Genomic DNA, 19,412 nt, shown 5'->3' with positions numbered 1-19,412 from the left:
AAAAAACAACTTTATACAGAAGATCAACATAAGGACTGTATTTACTGTCTATACCCAGACCATAAGGTTGATGGGTGTAGTATATGCAGGAGAATGTCTGTTAAAACCCTCCGTGATCGTGAAGGACGGCTGCTTCTGTGGCTTAGGAAGTTGGAAAGGAGGGATGAAGTGGTTTCTGGTGATGAGGAAGATGCCAGATCATCATCTTCAAAGACTTCATTGAAGAGGGGCGGATCGTCTGTGGACATTTCAACTGAACCCCCCTTAAAGGCTATGCGTGGGACCTCTGATAGGTCTGGCAAGCCAGGGCCTATCGAATCTCCTCACGTGAGTGTAAAGGAGAGGGAAAGGCAGGCACTGCAGGTGCAAAGGGCTAAACTGGATGAGAGCTCGGCTGGGCCTTCCCACCAGGTTAAAGTAGCCAAGTCCGTCAAAAAACCGACTGTAGAGGCCTCTACAGGGGTCAAGAAGGACTCTAAAGCATCTGAGGTAATTTTTTCTCCTCAGTCGTCGACGAGCCATCCAGCGAGGACGAGGACGACGACGAGAGCGTCGACGAGGACCTCGATGTCGATTCCGTCGAAGACTGGATCGACGACGGCGTCGTCGACGATAACCACGTCGACGGTTACCACCACGTCGACGAAGACCATCCCGTCGACGATGACTATTCCGTCGACGGTGGCAATCTCGATGGCGACGATCCCCGTCGACGACGACGAGCCCGTCGACGATGACAGTTCCGTCGACGATCCCGTCGATGATGGTGAGCCCGTCGACGATGACAGCTCCGTCGACGATGATGAGTCCGTCGACGATGATGGTTCCGTCAACGATGCTGTCGACGGTGAAGGGACTCTCGTCGACGGTCCCGTCGACGACGATTCAGAATAAGGAAACGGTGGAGTTGTTTTCAACGCCGTTGACGACAGGAGCGCCAGAAAACAGCAGAAGGAGGATAACCCCAGATATGACTTCTCCAAGGAAAGTACCTTCACTACCTCCACCCCTTTTGTTGGATGAAGATGATTACTCAGAAGAGGAGAATGAGATGTATGGGGATGCTTACAGTCCATCTCAATTGAATCTGAAGTACCATGATTCGGATTTGGATGAGGAGTATTATTATCAAAAGGAACAGCGGCCAGAAAGACAAGTTGCATACCAGGAAACCCAACCACAGCAGGGCATGGTAACGATGCCTATGAGTCTTTTGACAGACTTAAGGGCAATGCTGGAGGAGTATAGGAGCAGACAAGGGTCGCAACCTGTGGAAGGTCAAGCACAGGTTCAACCGCAGGTGGTGGCAGCACAGTCAGTACGGCCTGCACAGGAAGAACATGAGAGGGAATATCCTCGGCAAGTCCAAGTGGATACCTCGGATGAAGATGAAACGGGGCAGAACCAAGATCAAGACCAGGATAGTGAATGGAACCAATATATAGCTCCGGATCCGGCTTCACCAGTGCCAGACCCGGTCGACTCGCCTCCGGCGGATGTAGGAGGTTTCTTCAGTTTGATGGAAAGAGCCACAGCGCGCTTTAAGTTAGCGATGCCTACAACATCTACGGATTGTTTCTTGTACGATTTTAAAGAGGCATACCGTAAGGCCGTGCGCTCGATTCCCATTGTAGAGCACATATGGGAGGAAGGGAAGAAAGTGATGCAGACCCCAGCGACGGTCATTCCAACTCTTCCGCGCTTGGAGAAAAAATATAAAGCTCCTGATGACAGTCCCGCCTGTTTGATTGGACAACCTAGACCAGACTCGGTCATATCGCAAGCGGCACAGAAGAGATCGCGGAATCCTTCGGCCACCCTCACGACTCCGCCAGACAAGGAGGGTAGAAGGTTGGACAACGCTGGGAAGCGTTTTTCGTCGATGGCTAGCTTGTTGGTCAGAGCGGCGAATGCCTTGGCGATCCTAGCAAGGTACGACCGCCAGATGTGGAGTGATGTGGCACACTATGTGGATCTGCTAGCGGATGACCAGAAAGCGGAAGCACAGAAACTTCTGGAAGAAGGACAACGTTCCTCTTCAGAGATGATTGACTGCGCGATGGACATCGCCACCATCTCTTTCCGTGCTCTGGGCAGTGCAGCGGTTCTTCGGCGACAAGGGTGGCTGCGAGCTACATACTTCCGGCCAGAGGTCCAGAATAGGATTTTGGACTTGCCCTTTGACGGGGACATGTTATTTGGGAAACATGTCGATGAGACCCTACAGGGTATAAAGAAGGACACAGAGACAGCAAGGGCTCTGGGGAACCTGCAATATAGGAAGACACCGTTCCGTGGAGCATGAGGAAGAGGCTTCACTTCACCTAGAGGAGGTTATCAGCAACAGCGATATTCACAGCAGTCGCAGTCGTACAGGCCTCAGTACGGCAATCAATACTATCAGCGGCAGTCGCAATCCCAGTCTTTCTCTCGCCAGAACGCTCGTGGACGACAGGGGCGTCAGGGCAAGGACGCTGGCAAGCGTCAATAGCGGCCTCCTGACTCTGCCAACTGTTCCTCCGCTTCTGGGATCTCCAGTGGGCGGCAGGATATCACAACATCTGAGCAGCTGGGAAGAGATTACATCGGATCAGTGGGTATTAAACATCATCCGAAATGGGCATACTCTAGAATTCCAGGAATTTCCACCTACAAGAGCTCCCCACGCCACTACTTCGAAACATCTGAACCTTCTTCAAGAGGAAGCTCAACAAATGCTTCAAAAAGGGGCGATCCAACGTGTTCCCCTATCACAAAGGGGAGAAGGTTTCTATTCAAGATTTTTTCTGATCCGCAAAACAAAGCAAAAGTGGCGTCCTATCCTGGACTTGAGGGAGCTCAACACCTATCTCACGAAACTGTCGTTTCGGATGATTTCACTCCAGGACATATTGCGCCTCTTGAACCCAGGCGACTACATGGAAACATTAGACCTGGAAGATGCCTATTTTCATATCCCGATCCATCCAGCTCACAGACGTTTCCTTCGCTTTACAGTAGGCAAGAGTCACTTCCAGTTCATGGTGCTCCCATTTGGATTAAAGTCCGCTCCTCGGATATTCACAAAGGTACTGGCACCGGTAGCAGCATTTCTGAGGAGACAGTCGCTGGAAGTATTCCCGTACTTAGACGACTGGCTGCTGAAGGCCCCAAGCTTACAAGAGGCATCGAAGGCAGTGAGCACATGCTTGAACCTCTTTATTCATCTGGGTTTACAACTCAACAAGGAAAAATCAGTTCTTCAGCCGGCAGGTACGGTGAAGTTCTTGGGAGCGATACTCGATACTCAGGTGTGCAAAGCCTTCCCATCGGAAGAGAGACAGATGGAACTCATATCGTCAGCCACTCGTTTGCAAAAGAGAAGTTGGATGACAGTCAGGATGTACAAATCTCTTCTAGGGTCGATTTCATCCTGTATTCAATTGATTCCGCATTGCAGACTGCGAATGCGCCCCCTGCAGGAGGAACTGGACCTTCAGTGGAGACAAGTGGAAGGTTCGTTCGACGACAGGGTGACGGTTACCCAGCGGATGAAACGGTCGGTTTCATGGTGGATGAAAAGATCTCACCTCACTGTGGGACTCAGTTTCAAGGCTGCACGGGCTCCTCACGTCATTACCACGGACGCTTCTCTTCAAGGTTGGGGAGCAGTCATGCAAGACCTCCAGGTCAGTGGTCACTGGACTCCGGAAGAACGTCGTCTACATATCAACGTTCTGGAGCTAAGAGCTATTCGATTGGCAATGTTGGCTTTCCTCCCAAGGATTACAAACTCAGCAATCCTGGTGCGGACGGACAACACCACCGCAATGCATTACGTCAACAAGCAGGGAGGCACAAGATCGCCACTGCTTTCACAGGAAGCCCAAATACTGTGGGAATGGGCGATATCGCAGAACATCACACTCGTAGCAGAACACCTTCCAGGAGTATGCAACACGAAGGCGGATACGCTAAGCCGCCTGAGAGCAGTCTCGCACGAGTGGGAATTGGAGAACGCAGTGATCAAGGACATCTTCTTCCGTTGGGGGACCCCAGCGATCGACCTGTTTGCAACACCAGGGAACAAGAAATGCCGGTGTTACGCAAGCAGGGAACACCATCGAGGGTCACTGGGGAATGCCCTTTCGATGTCCTGGTCAGGCGCGTTTGTTTACGCCTTTCCGCCATTTCCCCTGATTCCTCGAGTCCTCAAGAAACTCAAGATGGACAGGTGCAGGATGATACTAATAGCGCCTGCCTGGGCTCGCCAGTTTTGGTACACGGAGTTGCTTCTTCTATCAGAGACACAACCCATTCATCTGCCACCCAAACAGACACTTCTATCAATGTACAACGGCCAGGTTCTTCACCCGAATCCGAGCTCGCTTCAGTTGACGGCTTGGCTCCTGAATACAGAGAGTTTAAGGATTTAAACATCCCAGAGGAATGCAGGACCATCTTGGCACAGGCACGAGCCCCTAGCACTAATAAGACATATAGAGCGAAATGGAAGAGGTTCCATTTGTGGTGTCAGAGGGAAAAAGTACATCCTTTCTCGTCCGCTCCGCATCAACTCTTACCATATATTCTATCGTTGGCACAAGCAGGTCTGGCTCATGCTTCTATCAAGGTCCACTTGGCAGCTATTTCCAGGTATAGGAGAACAAGATCGGGCCCCTCTCTATTGTCAGCAAGAGTAATAAAACAATTCCTGAAAGGACTGTTTAGAGTTTTTCCGCCAGTTAGGCCCCCACCTCCGGTGTGGCACTAGAATGTGGTCCTGGCTCAGCTGATGAGACCGCCATTTGAGCCAGTACATAAAGCGGACCTGAAGTTCCTATCATGGAAAGTGGCGCTTCTTTTGGCACTCACCTCTGCAAGGAGAGTAGGAGAGCTTCAGGCTTTAACTATCAAAGAACCCTTCTTGCAGTTCAAGAATGATACAGTGATCCTACGGATGAACCCCAAGTTCATTCCGAAGGTACCGACAGACTTTCATCTTAAAGAGCCAGTGGTTTTGAAATCTTTTTTTCCTCGACCTTCAACCCAGGCTGAGAGGACACTTCATTCTCTGGACGTTCAGAGATGTTTGAAATTCTATCTACAACGCACAGCTGGATTTCGAAAAACACCCCAACTGTTTGTGGCTTTCGGAGCCCCAAGGAAAGGATTTCCTTTGTCAAAACAAGGGATATCTAGATGGATAACTAGTGCGATCCGGTTCTGCCACCAGGCGGCAGGCAAACCTTTACAAGGACAGGTGAAGGCACATTCCACAAGGTCGATCTCAGCATCAACGGCGCTGTTTGCTGGAGTATCCATAAAGGACATTTGCAGGGCAGCCACCTGGAGCAGTACGCACTCCTTCACGAGACATTACTGCCTGGAGGCGGCTGCAAAGGAGGATTCGGCTGTAGGACAGGCAGTCCTGAGAAATCTCTTCCAATAAGAGGTGAGCTTTCCTCTCTTCCCTCCTCCTGTTTTTTCAAACATTTCGTTTATTATGCTTTGTTACTGCTTTATGGTTGTTATAATCTGTGATGTCATTAGTTTATAATGATTCTGTAACTGTGCACGAAATGTTTGAGGTATGCTAACTGCTATCTACTCTGATACAAGCAATGGGAATCTATGAAAGTTCCAATACTGGAGTAAGAAACAAGTTACTTACCTGTAACTTTAGTTCTCCAGTATTGGTAACTTTCATAGATTCCCATGCGCCCACCCGCCTCCCCTGGGAAAGCTCACTTTAGGGCTAGGTGATTATGTGGCAAAGCAAAGGCTACGAAAATCTGAGGCTCTGAGCTTTCTCAGGAAGGTTCTACAGGGTGAGGCTGATCTGATTGGTTGCTAAGGGGACTTTGGGTCTTTTTACATAATGACACCAATAGGCTACAAAAGATAATGAGGCCTAGGCCTAATTTTGTACCTTTTTACACCTATTAGGGTGTATTTACCTAGGTATATATATATATTATTACCGAGGCTCCCATTCCGACGACGGGGAATGATACAAGCAATGGGAATCTATGAAAGTTACCAATACTGGAGAACTAAAGTTACAGGTAAGTAACTTGTTTCTTATTTTTGCCATACTCTTTAAATGCTCATAAGGTAGGCCTGTGCTCGCGCACTACCTTCCATCATACATATACACAATTTTCCTATTGAATCCATGGATGTCCAGTATTTCTGCTTATGTTCTTTCCCTCTCAAATATTTGCTCCAGTGGTGCTTCCTGGTTCATTTTTGACCCCCCTGTTTCATTTAATTGATTAGCTGACATCTAAGTGATTGCTCTTACTAAATATTTCCTCAAGGCTTGGACTTTGTAGGCTTTACCTTGAATTTTCTCTGCGGTATTGTACACATTTGGAGCTTAACCGAAGTTGGCCTGTCACTTATCTTTTACAAAAAGAAACTGAAGGACTAGGTGGAACCAAGGGATCAGTAGTGCAATGGACCAAAGTTATCCAAAGCATTAGTTTGGCAATGCCACTGCTGCTGCAGTCTTTGCCTCTATTACACCAGATGACAAACTGTTTTTGGAACTGGGTTCCAGTGTGCCCACAGACTGCGTTGAAGGAGTTGCTACATCAAGCTTGTTGTTTTGTACGCCTACAAGTGGAAGATCCCCTGCAGCTGATTTGCCAGTTCACTTTAATATACCAGAAGGACCCCCCCCCCCCCAATTCATGCCATTGAAAACCGATGAGGGGCCTTAAGATCACAAAATACAGCAGTGAAGCTTAGCAGCTGACTTTGTCACACCTGGAACCTCATTCAGGTCACTGCCAAGCAGAATTAGGCACAATATGGAGCCTCTCAAAAGCATTAGCATGGACATACACATCTGAAAAGAGAAAAAAGACGGTCAAAGCATGAAGAAATAAAAAATACCAAAATGAAACGGTGCACAAAGATGAGCATGCAAAAAAACTCAAGGCTCTAGCACCAGGAGAACTTGCTAGTAACAAAGCATAAACTGTGCTGACTCCTCCTCAGATCACTTACCACAGACCTCTTACTCCATCTGACCTTTCACCAATACATGTGGAGCAGTTTTTTTTGGGGGGGGGAGGGGTGGGCGTGTGGGGGGGGGGGGGGAGTAGTTTAAAAAGGCTGTGAACCACAGGTTTTAGTTAAACTTCTGAAACTTGATGCAGTTAAATTTATCGTATTGCATTGTCGCATTATTTGTATAGCGCTTACTACTATTTTTTTGGAGGGTGTTGAAGCAGTTTCCTATATGGCTAGCATGCCACACCTTGTAGTGTCATAGCCTTTGTTTGCTACTGTTTGGGAAATGGTTCCATCTTGTATATGGTGACCTCTGAGGACGCAGTGCTTGACTATGTGATGAAGGAATAAGTATGAGACCAGCGTGCTGTTTATGGTTGTCAATAAGCTAGTAGTTTTCTTTATGGTATTTCTTCTGATCATAGTCCTCTAAGCTGGTTACCAAACGGTGTTGTCCTTTCTGAGATATTTAGTTTAAAGTTTACGGTCCTGACCAGGTGAAGGTTACATTGAGAAATGGTGGAGAGATCTGTTGAGATGGACTTTTAATATCATTCAATATCAGATTGTCTTTGTGAGATGTTAAACTGCTATAGTATGCAACTTGTTGGGACCTGCAGTGGTGGACTAAATCAAAATCTTCCATTGGCCAGCGGCATACTATCTTTTCAGTTCTTCCATGCCACCTTACATGGTTTAGACAACCTCATCCAGTAACTTACCACTTTGCGTTAGTGCCCCCGAGCAGAGGGAAAGGTATCAGGGACCCTACTCCCTTGCTATATAGGTCACAGCGTTTCTTTCTGGTTGCGTCTTCTTTGAAGGCTAACACGGTGTTTGAAGCCACCACTTGTCGTTGTGTTAACAGACTATCAAAATAAACCCTTAATGGGGATTACCAGGAACATTACTTTCCTTTTTATTTACCTGTATGTTTCTAAATTATGCAATATGTATAGTTTTTTTTTTTTGCAGGAAAAATGTAATTTCCTGGCTAAATTTAAATAATGGATTACTGCATTACATGGGTTTAAATTATACAGATTCTTTCTTTTAAATGTCCTGATTAAAGTTTAAACAGCCTGGGTGAGAAAAATTTGCAGACTTCTACCGTGCGGTAAGATCAGAAATGTGTATGTACCAAATCTAATTTGTTCAACTTTGCATATTCTGCCTCAAAGTATAGAGTATAGGTTAAACGTTGTATTTTTTGCAGACTTTAGGGCTTATTAAACTTGTAATACCTAGGAGGGCATGCAGAATGATTTCTTGAGTGTAGTTGGTTATGATAACCGTGACTAAAATATGCACCCTACCAGAAGACATTGTGTCCCAAACAGAATATTTGTGTTAAGTTTATTTAACCCATAGCTGGGAAGTGGCCCAGCGTCACGTATGATGTCATTGCTCACTCTTGACTTCTTAGCTAACGGCACATTACATTGTGTATTTCTAGTTCTTTTTCAACTTCGTAAGTTTGGACTCAAAATCCAGAAGGCTGATAGATGTTGTTCTTAAGGCTAGTGCTGGCTGTATGTGTCGCACATGACTAGAGACATTTAGCAACTGTGTAAAGGGAATTTGTTAAAATTGGTAATGTAGTTTGTTGGCATGAACTCTTTGCGGTTTTGTATTCTTATCCATTTGCTTTCCTTTCAGGTTCAAAATAAAGCAAAGTATTGATTTGGAAGACCCATTGAAGCATTTGGGAATCGAAGAAGTATTTGGTCCAAGTGCTGATCTCTCCGCTGTTTCAGGTTAGAATGCCTCCTATTGATAGCACTCTATAATTATGTTGTACTGGAAGTTTCTGTCTTTTTTTTCTGCTTTCTTAATTTGCAGGACACCATTGGGAAATCAAGAAAATAAAGCTATTCTAAACCAAGCCATCGATATTGCTGGCCACACTTATCTATGATTCTTGCAGACACCAGAATCTGCAATTACCCTGGAGTGCCTTGCCACTTAAATAAGAAATTAATATGATAATTAGTTATGCCCGGAGTAAGACCTGCTGTTAAGTGTCTTCCCAAGTTTGCATCTTCCTGTTGCGACTGACCTATGATTTGGGCTTTGATTGCTAATACATTGTCTTGTCACACCGAATTGTCTGTGAGGTCCGGCGTTAGATCTTGCAGGTTGCTATGGCACTGAACTAAAAACGGGGATAGTACAGCCTAACTTGCACAAGGCTCCTTCCTAGTTCCTGCCTACTAACACCCCCCCCCCCCCCCCAAAAGCCTGTGTTCTTAATACACTGAAATCTGTAACCATACATCATGGTTCTGATTCCTAGCAATACTTTAAGCCTGCTTGGAAGAACAGAATCCTCAAGGCTCATCTGGTGTGGAATGTGGCAGCTAATTGAAATATTCCCAAACGTTTTTGACTATACTGCATTTTCCCAGGACTCCTTAGGAGCTGGATATCCTGACGTAGCTATGTCAAAAGTAGTCCCAAATGGATTTGTGAAATTGTTGTGTACCTGAATCGTACTTGCTTTCCTTCCAGAATTTGCTTTGTCCTTTGCGTTATTTTTCAAGAAAACAAATCCTTGGCGGCAAGTTCAATTTCTTTTATTTTACAACTTTTTTTGCTTCAGTCTACTAGCATCATTTTTTAAATTCTTTCATAGTAGATTTCTCAGAATCTATAGTATTGCATCATAGTCCACTGACGAAGGCTATTCCTGTTAGTAGGTTCTAAGCCAGAATCCGCGGCCCAAGTCGTAGGCGAATGCATGTTACAAGGCAAAAGACTTTCCACAACTGGCATAGCCCAAGGCAGAAGGGCTACTGGAACATGGCGCAAAATGAGGGTAGGATGTCAAATTAAGAAGTGAGAAACCGAGGAAAACCTTGTTATATTGAGCAGAAGGCTTCATAGCGCCCATAATTATCCGCGAGTCACCTCATTGTTTTAGTTGAGCTCTCAACATTCCACTTTCTCGTATGCTCTACATACAGTGAACTGATCTTCCTTGAGTCTGCAATCCCTAGAGGCGCTTTAGCAGCAGTTTTGAAACGTTCACCAAGAAGCATACATGTGATTACATACTGATTGACCTCATAATTTAACAAATTGAGCCCCCTTCCCCAGTTGTGTCCGACATGCCTTGGTTTCCAATTGTGAAATTGTTGTTCTGTTCTATCCAGATATCAAGGATCTCTTTCTCGCCAAAGCAGTTCACAAGTCCTACCTGGAGGTCAATGAGGAAGGATCCGAAGCGGCTGCAGCATCTGGTAATAGATACGTTTATTAAAATTCTCTTTGGTTTCCAAGTTTTGCCCTTCAGAGGGGATATTTTATGTGATAATGTAAATGACGCTTCTGCGTCTTGTCCAAATCTATTTGCAAGTTCCAGGAGATAAGGTCACCTTGTGATACTAAAAAGCTTAATGGTATTTCTCCAACCTTGAATCTTCTTTATGCTAATGTTTGAATGGGATAAACAAGTTTAAAATCCACAGTACAATGTTAAACACTACAGTATAAAACACACACACTTGATGGTGTTGTAGCCTTATGTGATCATCATTGCAGTTAATCAGGTAGGTGAGTTGTGCCCTCAACGTTCATGGAGGCCAGCATATCTTCTGCATGGTGTTTGAAATATTCTGTGTGCTCCTTTAGTTTTATCTGTGTTTAGCTATTCCTACTGCAACAGTTTTTCATCTGTGTAGAGGAGTGTCTGGTAAGGGCACCCCACACTGCTTCCCAAAAGGCACAATAAAGGAAAAATCATGAATCCTCTACTGAAGAGTATGCAATGGTGAAAAGTTTCCAACTTAGCAGGCCTACAAACCATACTCTTCTCTCCTAGAAAAATTGCCTTCCACACAGCAACTTAAAATAGCTGAAACAGCCTTTGCCCAAAGAAATGTATCGGGGGAGGTTTTGTGTGATCACTTAATCTTAAGCTGTTGTGTGTGGTGTGAGGCCAGCGTCCAATGCAACGTCTGCCAAGGTGATATCTTATTGGCATCCGGAATTCTAGACCTCTCCAGCACTTGGCATTGATTGGTGCTTCTACAATGTGATGGAGGTTCCTCAGACTCTCCCAGCATCCTTCTTGGCTTCCATAATACTCTTGGCCATAGCCGTAGGATGTTAACAGGGTATGGGCATGAAACCACACCAGTACCCTTAGCAGTTGTTTGTCTGGAAAGCAGAGAATTCAGTTATCTATCAATTACATTCTAGCTTTTACTATTGACTTGGCTAACAGTGTATCATTAGGTATAGTTTAATGTCAATCAAGGTTATAGCACAGGTAGAACATATTAAAAGATACACATTTGCAAAGTTCCGGCACACGCTGTCCCACCCAAGTCTAACGGAATCTAACATATATAGTGTGCACATGGTTCTTCAGCACTGAGCACAAACAGTTCCATGATTTCCCTCGCTTTTTTTTTTTTTATCTGTATCCACTCTGTACCTGATCTCTTCCACCTGGGCAACTGATAGCATTCCTTTTGTTACAGGATTCCCCTCACTTCTATTAATCAAATCAAATTCGAAATCTAGTTGGCATAATTTGCCATGTCTCAACTGGCAGGAAACTTGTGTATCAATCAATCACTGCATTTATAAAGCGCTCTACACACCCGCGAGGGTCTCAAGATCCTGTATAGTGGATCATGGGAGTGTTCAGTGTTAAGATGCCCTGTCAGACCCTCTATAACTTTGTAAGTGAGGTTAGAATTTGTAGGGATCGGTGTGCGGAGAGGTAGGAACGGAGTTGGGAGCAGTGATCACTTGTTTCGAGGGGCCCTGTGGCAATTCATCCTTGGAGACTTTGCAAGGAACAGATTAATCCCCATGCACGCCCCTGTGTTATGCCGGACCTGGTCTCTTGCTCCTCCAGTAATTGCACATAATTGTTGGCTCCTAACATCAGCTGCATGTGGAGTGACCCCCCCCCCCAAAGGGTTGGATCGACGGAACCCTACTAGTGTCACGAGAGTATAGCATCACAAGGCTTTGGTGACGAGAGCAGTCATTTGAAAAGGAGCTTCAGTTTTTTGTGGGCTAGCTGTAAAATAGGTTATGTCACACAACGTGTCTGAGGGTTGGGAGTAGTCTTAAGTATCTGGAGCTAATCCCACTGGCTGTGACTGAACTCTTTAGGACATGTAATTAAACGCCTTCTATTTTTTAATTTGAGTTTATCCAGAATTTAGCCAGAGAAAAAAACACTTTTTTGCCTGGCCTTGGCAATTTCCTTCTTAACCAGCTGAAGCAGGAACGCTGACGTTTTCAAAGTTTAGAGCTTTGCCAGTGAGTGGGTCCTGGGTTCACACTGTGCATTTACTTTCAAAGTTGAACATGTGTCATCCCTATTTGCTGGACTTTGGGTAATTAGTGCTGGCTGTCCAGTTTGCCCATCGGCACGGTTTAGGTCCAGTGGCCCTGTGCTACTGCTTCCCGCAAAATTGTCTCTCATGTAGGATGGGCAAGCACCAAGAGGAGGGCGGAAGCCAGCCCATAAATCTAGAAAGTGCAAACATGTGTTCTGTTGTAGTTAGGATCTTGCTCACAGAGGATTGGGAATCTGTTGTTGAGTAGCCTGATATTCAGGAAAGAGGACTAATAGAGTCCCTGTTCAGTGAGAGGTCCAGATGCAAGCTAGACCCCACCACAGAAGGAAAATATATCAGCTCTGGAGGCATTACAGCTGGCTCCGACTGGCTTCTTTCGTCAGGTGGTTCCCTGGGAACATCAGAATATTTCAGTGTCCCTTCCAGTCTTCGCCATTACCAAGAAACAACGAGCAGCCTTCTATAGCTGCCCTTTTCCACTATAGAAGCCTCAAGACCTTCACCCTTGCTCAGTCCCTTGGAAGCCATTCCAGTAGCCAAGGTGTCTCCATCGGCCTGCTTATACTATAATCAACACTGGGGTGCTTGCCATGGTAGGCTTCAATACATTAGGATACACATTACCAGTATACATTGGTATTTCTTTCCCTAAGCATTCCCTTTCCCCAAAGGTGACAGAAAATATTTATCCAAGAATTATTTTCACATCTCACAACCTAGTGGCAATCCCCAGTGCCATTGTCTGTGTTCTGTACGGACTGTTACTTAACTAATTCTGTAGGAGAGTCTAATGTGCATAGAATTATATAGTCATCCATGTAAACGGTATATCTGACACCAGTATACAATGATTTGGCAAAATGTCATTGAATGCCTACCCTTTCAACAGACTTCATTGTCAGTGCTATGGAACGTAAGCATTATCAATTGCCATGGATTAAGGGCTGGATTTAGAGTTTAGGGACGGGACACACTTTCACAGACCTGATGGAAATCCTGATCACCGTATTACAAGTGCATTGCATCCACATTTATGACAGTGTAACCTCCGCCAAACTCTGGATCAGTCCCCAAGTCTTTCCCATTTGAACATTTGTAGCATGATAACATCGCTTGTGCTGAATGGTGTGTTTTAACTACTACACTAAGATACTACTCGAATCCCACCTGTAAGCCCATTGCAGTTTGTGTGTGTGTGTGTGTGTTTGTGTGTATGATGATTAGCAATGTTGTTCAGCAGAGCTGTGCAGTCAAATTTCTTTTTTTTTTTTTAGGTTTCGCCTGCACAGCGCTTGCACTTTCCTTGTGAAATCTATGGTTAAAGGGGCTTACACCACACACTTGCTTTTCATTGGTTTCTGTGCTTGCTACTTACTTTTCCTCTGTTTCTACTGGCTGTAGCATGCTAGTTCTTCTTCTTGTGCTTGCTCTTATCAGTGTCCCGAGACCCAAGTACTGTTCATATGCAGAACTTCTTTTTTGGCTTTCCTACCATGCTCCGCCGACCGCTTTAAATCATGTTCTTATCTTGTTTCTATTTCTCTTTGCTGGTTTAATTTTTTGTGCTGGTATACAGTTCCTCAGCCCCCACATTCCTTGTCTGTTTTTCCCCAACCTCACCTCCCTTGTGTTTATTCACGCCCCTCCCTTGTCTTTCTGTAGTCATCGCTCGCTCCAGGGCGATGAGGAGTGAGTGCCGCCTATACTGTGCATCTTACCGTACTGGTTGGGGTTGGAGAGGAGGCATCAGGGATGCGTACACCAGTTATGGTCCGCTCCATTTCCTGGTGGCTCTGTGGGCTCGGGTCATGGCAGAGCTTGGCCAGCAGCCAGACTGCCCATGCCCGCTTGTATTAGGCGCTCTTTGAGTAAGAAGCCCTTCTTTGGCCATGCGTTCCTCGCACCTTTCACGCTGTTTCAGGTAGCACATTTTAAGGGTGTGCAGGTTGAACCAGGTTTAGGCCAGCACGCCATGTGCGGCAGCAGGGCCTTGACGCATGGGTGGTACTCGTCGATAGCCTACAGTGCCACAAGATCTGAAGTTCATGCAGTATTTTATTTTTGTCGAGACGCAGCAAACCCAGAATACGACCAGTATTTAAATGCTGGAACACAAATGTGAATTTTATTTGCAGCCATATTAGCTGTGGGTTTGCCAAATTACCTCATATGGGAAAGAGAAAATGTCATATTTGTATTTCCTATGAAAGAGATGAATTGTAACCACTCCTCAACACATGCGACTGGGGGATGTTAGTCAGGTGTTTTGGATGCAGCGCTGACGTTTTCTTCTTTCCTCTGTCCCATTGGTTGGGTTGTGTGACTTGTCCTGGCCTTGCCCATCCAGCTATTACTTCATCGCACTTGTTTTCAAACTTGCCTCACTCTGCTAGTGCAGTCAAATAAGTGGCAGGCGTCATTCTGACTTCCTTTGTTCTATGCAACAAAGTAGAATAAAGCTGTATTGAAACCAATTAATAAGTTAAGTAATGCAAGTGTTTACTGTTTTTCTTTCACCTTTTCACTGTGTACCGAGGACACAAGGTCGTTGTTTTGGGTCCCATTGTCAGTCCGTGATGACGTAACCTATGTCTCTGTGCTGTGTGACAGCTTCCAACAAAAAACAGCTAATTCTTTAGAACATAGATTATATAATGGAACGTTTTTTGCTTTTACTGCTGACCTGTCTTTCCAACACTTACATACCTTTCACCTACTCTGGGACCGCTCACCCTGCACATTTACTCTGCACAGTCACCCTGACATTGTGCTGGCAGTCTGGTACTGCTCACCCGCCACTCACAAAGTGCTGACTCTGCACTCACACACCATTGACATACCTTTCACCCTGCACTCAAACGCTCAACCTGCACTTATACTATTGACATACTGCTCACCCTATACTCTCCCATCTTTTACCTTGTACAGGGTAACATCTCTCACCCTGTGTACTCACATAATTCTCATTCTGCGCTGAACACACATCAGTCACCATGCATTGAGGCACTTTCACCCTGCACTCAGACACTTATCAACCTTCATTCATGGACCGCACACCCTGCACAAAGAGCACTCACACCATTCTCCCTGCACTCATACCATTCTCCCTGCACTCATGCAGTGCTCCCACACCTCTTAAATTATAATTAATCCCATAGGCAAAACCTAACACATTTACCAATGCTTGTTTTTTTCTGTTTTCTTATTTATACCAGAAGTGAAAGTAAGATGCTTGCCTTAGTCCATGTCAGTTAACCCTCCTTTCAGTTGTTGGACTTACCTGCTATAATGCACAGTCAAAAAGGACCTATGCAGAAGGTGGCCAAATGCTCGGAGATGTGTAGTTACTAGAGGAAATGCATTTTCAGCAGAACATTGTGTGGTCTATAGATATTAGTGTCATTTTATCTTTATCTTCATAGCACTGTTATCCCATGCACAAGTGTATCACTGCCGAGTAATTGTAACTTGATTGTTTTGTTTCCTATATCCGTAGGAATGATCGCTATTAGCAGAATGGCTGTGCTGTATCCGCAGGTTATTGTTGACCACCCATTCTTCTTTGTGATAAGAGACCGAGAAATGGGTAAGTTATAAGAGTGGAAGCTCAAGCTCTACATAAATTGTTTTGGGAAACTCATTTCCCCTTCTGTCTTATCGTCAGTTTCTGGTCTCCAACTGAACCTGAAATTTTTCGTATTAATTTTTTGTCCTACTTGTTTTCAATTGGATTTCTTTCCATTTAGATTTCCAAGTTCTTTTATGCAGTAACTTGGTAATATGGTATGTTGCACTCTGTAGTGTGTTAACTTTATTTTATTTTTTATTGGCCTCTAATCTCTTCTTGAGACAATGCCACTCCTTAGTTCAGTTTTCAGTGTTTATTGTGCCAACTTAAATTTCCTTTAATCTTTCCTCCCATCCCACTTGCTTTGAGAAGTTTTATAATGTTTGCCATGGCTGCTGTGTAATAAAAGAAGAAAGTTAAGGCCTAATCTTCTCCTCTGTGTTCCTGACATACGATTAGTGCTACAGGCCCACTAGCAGCATTTGATTTACAGACCCTGGGCACACACTGGCATATTTGATTTACTGGCAAGTCTCTAGTACAGTGCAATCATGGAATCACCAATCCATAAACACAATTTACAGGGAACAGCATATGCACTTTAGCACTGATCAGCAGTGGTGAAGTGACCAGAGTCCTAACACCAACAAAAACAGGGTCCAAAACAGGAGGCCGAAAAGCAAAAAGTCTGGTAATAAACCCGATGGAAGAAAGGTCTAAAAGAAAGACACGCTGCTCATTCAGTGTCCATGCTTCACTGTGTGAAGCGGAAAGGGCAGAAATGTGTTGTATTTAAGTCAATACAGCATATTCCTGCCTTTTCCCTTGCGCTGGTGCCCTTTGACTGCCTCGCGCCAACGCAGGCCTTTTTGCACCATGGTGCAAGGGTACTTGCATTGTAAGGAGAATTGTATGTGCACGATTGGAAACCTTTCTGCACAAAACAATCCACTGAGGCGTTTTCTTCTATGTGTGCTGCATTCCGCAGCACACATAGAAAGAGGAATAAATGAGGAGAAATAAACATTTCTCCTTGTTACGCCTTACCTCGGGAGGCATAGGTCTTAGATGCATTCCCAGCTCTGCCACTTCTGGGAATGTTTCAAAATCCATGATTGTGGGAACATCCATGCAACGCCCATGGAAACTCCTCCCTGGCACATCGTAACGCAACGATTTACGATGCATTGCATTAGGTTTATGAAGCCACTCTGAACCGCGCAAGGTGGCCTTTGCTTGGTTTCATATATCTCATTTTTAGTTTGTCGCTCTTGCACCCCGTTGCTTGGTGCAAGATCGACGCAACGGGGCTCATAAACTTGTCCCGGAGTCGTCGTTTGCACTTCAAATGGCATCTGAAGTTCAATATATAATCATCCCTTCCTTTTGAGGCAGTCTTACACTAAATTTCTTAAGCAATTTTCCTCCATCTTAACTTGTGCATAGTCGTCTTTTTTTTCTTGAACCCAATTAACTGGCTTGTCTTTTATGAAAGTTCGCCCCTGAGAAGGTCATGTTGTGACACTTTACAAGTAAAGCTTGACTGTTCAAATGGTATTACCCAAACGGAAATCATATTTCACATAATCTGGCATATCGTTTGTGATTCGCTTCACTGATTTTAGGCAGTAAAGTGAAAAATGTAAGAAACTGGTCAAAATCCTAGGGTCTTCCAGGAGATTAGATTATTGGCAGTCACCAGAGGCAAAAAATAAATGGTAAAATCGGCCAATAACGTTATGTATTTTACCACCGTTTCACAATGTCCCTGAGTGCCATGGCACTAACGTTTATTTGTGGCTTTGAGCATATCCCATTTTTGCTGTCTCGAGTGCCATAAGAGATGAGTTACTAGGCTATTGCAGGGTCTGATGTACAAGGCAGAGGGACCTTCGGGTGGTATGCAAATTACACCAAGTTCAGTCTTTGAAATTGTATTGATGGATGGAAAAGCCTTGAGATGGAGTCCAACTTGTCAATTTTAGGCAGCTGACTGATTTGTGTTTATAGTATCCTATAGTACTGTTCTGGTTACCTTTGGGGCAGTAATGTGAAGAAAGAACCTATATATGGCTTCAAAGTAATGTTTATAAACAGCCCCCTCCTCCGAATCTCCATTCCACAGGCGGTCCTTCCATCTACTTTAATTTTCAGATTTTCTTTCCTAGCTCAACACACTCAATCAACCTTATCTATGCCATTCTTCAAAAAAATCTAATTATGCTAATATCTTCCAGGAACATATGTACTCATCTATTGGTGCCCTCCCCTTCAAATGTCTGATTGCCCATACATTTTGATTGACTTCTTACAGCTTTACTCATTCTAGTCCAGTTCCAGAAGGGACATTCACCCATTTACCATTTGTTTTACTGCTTTTCAGAACTGCCCTCTAACTGCAGCCTCTTTCTCTTATATTTCTAAATTCCTCTTAACCAGCCTCAAGCTTTATTCCTTTGAAATCTTTCTTTCATGGTACATCTTCATTTTAACAGTGGCTGTCATGAATTGTTCAGTGATGACTTGACTTTTAATTTGCTGCTGGTTTTTCTGTCTTATTGCAGGGACCATCTTGTTCATGGGAAGAGTGATGCACCCAGAAGCACTGAATATCAATGGGCATGATTTTGATGCCCTGTGAAAATCCAAGGTCCACGCAAAAATAAAATCAGAAAAGCACACTGTGCCAAGAATACATTTGTTTTGCTATTCTTCATTGATCCCGATGTGATATCAATAAAAGCAGTGAGAGTGGTTTGTGAAGACTATATTATAATGTAAACATTTTGACACATTTGTCACTGTAATTGCTTTGCTGTTGTTGGAATAAAAATACATACCAACCATTTAGTATCACGAGTACCTTTAATGAAAGACAAACAGGATTTCTGATACCAAGTGCTTTAAAAACTGAGCCAATTTCTCGCCTTACACGAAGGGATAAATCGAGTTTGTGATTGTACTTTACCAAATATTATTTGAGATTCTGTACATTTTAATCACAAGGTATATGCCCGATCACTTTCTTTTAATGTGGGTATATGAATAAATATTCCCTCAAAACCCTTTGTTAAAATTGTCTGTTAAGACCAGACTGTAATCTGTGCTGCAAAAATCCTTGAATTCCCTTAGACTACCATGAGTCGAGAGGGCATCATGGTTACGATTCAAATCTAAAGTCGCAGAAGTTTGCTAGTTATTGTAAACTCTGTACCCGTAATGCCATAGAGTACTTTGTGCATGATTTGAGCTGCCCTGGAGATCGAGATTGTTGAGGTTTTGGGGTCTGGTGTTGTGGAGGGCTTTGTAGACTTGTGTGAGCAGCTCTAAGGTTATTCTTTTATTGATTGTGAGCCAGTGGAGGTCGCAGAGGGTTTGAGTGATGTGGTCATGTTGTGGGATGTCGATGATAAGTCTGGCTGCGGCGTTCTGGATGGTCTGGAGTTTGCGGAGGAGGTTCTTGTTGATTCTGGCGTAGAGGGTTTTGCAGTCTGCTGGTGATGAGTGCATGGGTAGTG

The 19,412-nt window shown here is 44.4% G+C and overlaps 1 protein-coding gene across 2 annotated transcripts in view; it reads left to right on the top strand.

Annotated features, from left to right (window-relative positions):
• Positions 1-18,740, top strand: part of SERPINI1 (serpin family I member 1) — a 134,399-nt gene extending 115,659 nt beyond the window's left edge. For both annotated transcript variants that reach the window (XM_086944328.1, XM_086944329.1), the window contains 4 exons: positions 8,662-8,759; positions 10,158-10,244; positions 15,823-15,912; positions 18,459-18,740. In XM_086944328.1, the coding sequence (XP_086800454.1) occupies positions 8,662-8,759; positions 10,158-10,244; positions 15,823-15,912; positions 18,459-18,535 (352 nt within the window). In that variant the 3' untranslated portion in view covers positions 18,536-18,740. The remainder of the gene's footprint in view (positions 1-8,661; positions 8,760-10,157; positions 10,245-15,822; positions 15,913-18,458) is intronic.
• Positions 18,741-19,412: the final 672 nt, after the last annotated feature.

The sequence above is a fragment of the Lissotriton vulgaris genome, chromosome 11 (genome assembly GCF_964263255.1).
Source record: "Lissotriton vulgaris chromosome 11, aLisVul1.2, whole genome shotgun sequence".
Classification (NCBI taxonomy): Eukaryota; Metazoa; Chordata; class Amphibia; order Caudata; family Salamandridae; genus Lissotriton; species Lissotriton vulgaris.
This window is presented reverse-complemented; position numbering and strand designations above follow the sequence as displayed.